The sequence below is a fragment of the Anolis sagrei genome, chromosome 1, assembly GCF_037176765.1.
Source record: "Anolis sagrei isolate rAnoSag1 chromosome 1, rAnoSag1.mat, whole genome shotgun sequence".
NCBI classification, from domain to species: Eukaryota; Metazoa; Chordata; class Lepidosauria; order Squamata; family Dactyloidae; genus Anolis; species Anolis sagrei.
Window position 1 is genome coordinate 246,308,923 of NC_090021.1, and position 3,796 is coordinate 246,312,718.

Below are 3,796 nucleotides of genomic sequence, written 5' to 3' on the forward strand. Positions count from 1 at the left end.
GAGAACGTTCAGCTCTTTGGAGGAGCAGAATTCAAATATAGGAATAATATGTCACTCATAGGAGTACTTCCTCATGACAATCATCTCTAACATCAATTGCCGAAAGTACTATGGTTGCAGTTCTCTGTTAATCATCTGGTAGGAGACAAGCTTTTGTATATGTGCTCTGGAATGCAACATGATCACCTTTTTTAATTAATGGTTTTACATAGTACCTGCGAGACATAATTACATGTTTATGTGGAAATTAAGATTTAACTATATATGAACTATATATTTAGTTTGGCTGACTAATTATTCTACTTCTATTATTGAACAACTATAAAACACCAGTTCACTTTTCAAGTATCAGAATAATTCCAAGTGACTGTTTTCTTCTCAACACTGGTTATAAGCCCTCACTGTTTTAGGTACTGGTATTTATTTGACCAACAGTTTGACATTTCATTTTCCATTTGTAGCAAGGTATTTCCAGCTACCAAAAATGAAGAAAACACCATGAAGAGAGACATGTGGAGTTCAAAAGAAACTCAAGAGCTGTGACTATGCATACCAAAGTGCTCTGTTGGCCACTCAAGAAGAGCAACTTCTTGAGATGGCCATAGTCATGCCTGCTTTGGATGTTGTAGATATGTAAGAATGCTTCATTGCAAAAGGGAAAGCCTGCTACTTTCGTAGTGTACCTGAATCTCAGAATTAAAGATCCCAAAACAAAATTTCAATATGCAGTCTTGGCATTGTATTCTCAGTAGGTAATTGCTTGCAGGGATGTATCACATGCCAGCCTGATGGCAATTCCTATTTTTAAAACAATGGCAACTTTCCCAGCCTTTCAAAATGTCCAGGTCTGGTTTAAACAGAAGCTGATGTGCATTACCTAATTAGAACACTAGACTGAAAATTGGGAAATCAGCTTCAAATTTCCACTGAACCATCAAACTTACAGGGTAGCTGGGCCAATCCCACTCTCTCAGCCTCATTTACTTCACAGAGTTGTTGCGAGGATAAAAAGGCTGGTGAGGTGGAGACTTGTGCTGGCCACCTTGAGATCACTGGGAGAAAAAAGGCAGGATATAAATACAACTATGAATAAAACAGAGTATGACCACCAAGGTAGCAGAGCAAAGCAAATATCATTAGGTAAACAGGTCCAGTCAAGTTATCATGACCTTTTTTCCTGCCAGGGCTTTAAAAAAACCCAACAGATTTACAGGTCATTACTGAGGGAGATGTTTGGATTCTACTCCCTGCCCCTAAACATACACCAGAGGTAACTGCCATTGACATATTTGGCCTACCTTCAAATAAATGTAACCAAGTCTACAAGTCACAAAATACAGGAATAAAAGTAATATGGCTGGGTTTATCACAATAGCAGCTTGTTGTTACAGCACAACAGTGTTTTACGTCAGCAACAATACTTTAGGCTTTGCCCAAATTATACTCTTGCAAATGCTAATAGCTAACTTTCTGATGACATGGGTATTTTCATAAGACCTTTTTTGCAAGCCTGATTTTAAGTTAAGAACATGCATATGGTAGCCTGGACTGAATTAAATAGTCACGGGAGGCGTAAGCTCACATTAGGTAACATTCAGAAGATTATTCACAGGTTCTCATTCACACATGCCCCAGAAACCACATGTTTTATAGGTTGGGTGTCCAGATGCACTTACAGAACCTTCATGGAGAACACTTGGACACGCTAACCCCTTCTCCAAAACCCCTTTTTAAAATAAAAGAACTTACCCGGCCTTCATTAGGATGGTGCTGGAGCTCTCCTGGCAGATAGGAATTATGTGCCAGGAGAAGGCCAGGACCAGGAATGATTCTCCTCCCCCCCCCCCCCCCCCGGCTTTCTCCTGGCATGTTAAGTTCTTTTATTTTTAAAGCGTGTCTGGGGGGTCTTTTGAGAGGGTGTTGGTGTCCTCACTGTTTTCCGGGATAATTTAGCCCAGAAGAATGCGGGACTACTGTCTGGACTGCCTCCTCAAAAGCCCAAAAGTTCAGACAGCAAAAGTAGTGGATTTGTCCCACATCTTCCAAGAAGGCGTGGAATAAACCCACTAACAAATTAATTTGCAACAAACCAGGGTTTTCGTGGTTTGTGGCGAATGAATTCGTTTTTCTTTGGGACATCTTCTAGACGCCCCACTTTAAAGTATGGCAACTTCTGCTTTAAAGGGGCTGTCTGGAAGCACATGGAAAAAGTTCCAGTTCACTCAAGCACAAAGTCTCAATGGGTGAATTTTCCCATGTCAGCTCATCTTAACGTGATTTCCCTTAACACGTTTGCTGCAGTGAACAAAACATCAACTCAGTGGGCTTTCACAGGGTGTTTGTTTTTTTTGGGTGGGGGGGATTTATATATACAGAAAACAGGAATTTATCAGTTTTCACCCTGATCCAGCAGGACCTGCCACAAATTCTGACAGTTCTGCTCACCACAGAGAGCCTGACTATTGCCAGGGAGTCAAGAGGTGATGAGAGAGCCAGGTTGGAATATTCGAAAGGATGTCACATTGAGGAGGGACAATCTTGGGTCCTGCTGCTCCAGAGACTAGGACACAATGGAGCAATTGATTCAAATTATAGGGAAAGGGATTCCACCTGAGCAAAGGGAAGAATTCCCTGGGGGACGGAGTTCTTCAACAGAGAAATAGGCTGTATTGTCGAAGGCTTTAATGGCCGGAATCACTGGGTTGTTGTAGGTTTTTTGGGTTGTATGGCCATGTTCTAGAAGCATTCTCTTCTGACGTTTCGTCTGCATGTGTGGCAAGCATCCTTAGAGCTTGTGAGGATGCTTGCCACAGATGCTGGTTTTTGTTTGTTTTTTTGTTGTGTCAGGAGCAACTTGAGAAACTGCAAGTTGCTTCTAGTGTGAGAAAATTGGCCGTCTGCAAGGACGTTGCCCAGGGATGCCTGGATGTTTTGATGTTTTATCATCTATGTGGGAGGCTTCTCTCGTGTCCCCGCATGAGGAGCTGGAGCTGATAGAGGGAGCTCATCCACGCTCTCCCTGGATTCGAACCTGCAACCTGTCAGTCTTCAGTCCTGCCGGCACAGGGGTTTAACCCACTGCACCACTGGGGTGAAACCTCAGAAGAGAATGTTTCTAGATCATGACCATACAACCCGAAAAACCTACAACCACCCAGAGAAATGGGCTGTCTATTTTGGAGATTGTTTTTCTTTTGAGGAGGGGGGATAGATGGCCATCTGCGGGGAGGCCTTGGATTGTGCGTCCCTTCCTGCTTGTGACTGGACTGGGTGGCCTTGGGAGCTCTTCTAACTAGTTGATTGCATATCAGGCATGAGTAAATTCCGGCCCTCCTGGTGTTTTGGGCTTCAACTCCCAGCGGCTGTTCGGAATTGTGGAGGTTAAAGTTAAAGGGCCTAAGTTTGCCCTTAGTTGTGGCATATCCTCTTACAAACCTGGGCCCCAAATGTGCTGATCTCCTCATTAAACCCGCAGAAAGCTTTACTCCCATCGAAACCCCCACAGAGAGTGCCTCAGAAACACCCGAATAGGAACGCAGAGGGATTCAGCCCAATATAACCCTTGGTCGTCTTCCTGCCCTTGCTTCCCGCTTTCCCTCCTTCCCCGGGGCCGCTTTCCCTTTAAGGGGCCGCTCTCCCTCCCTCCCTCCCTCTCTGGGGCTCACCGGCTGCAGCCATGCCGCGTCCTCTTCCACTCGCTTCCTGCCAGGCGCCGAGCTACCTCACAGGCTGATGCAACCAACGCCGTGTCCGGAAACGCAGCCCCGCCTCGAAGCGTCACTTCCGCCGCGCCTCC

At 44.8% G+C, this 3,796-nt stretch overlaps 1 protein-coding gene across 2 annotated transcripts in view; it reads right to left on the reverse strand.

Annotated features, from left to right (window-relative positions):
* CARS1 (cysteinyl-tRNA synthetase 1) overlaps positions 1-3,773 on the reverse strand; it is a 39,713-nt gene extending 35,940 nt beyond the window's left edge. Inside the window, exon 1 of one of the 2 annotated variants that reach the window (XM_060768292.2) lies at positions 3,666-3,773. In XM_060768292.2, the coding sequence (XP_060624275.2) occupies positions 3,666-3,678 (13 nt within the window). In that variant the 5' untranslated portion in view covers positions 3,679-3,773. The remainder of the gene's footprint in view (positions 1-3,665) is intronic. The other variant, XM_060768301.2, reaches the window with a different exon arrangement.
* Between the last annotated feature and the right edge of the window lie 23 nt (positions 3,774-3,796).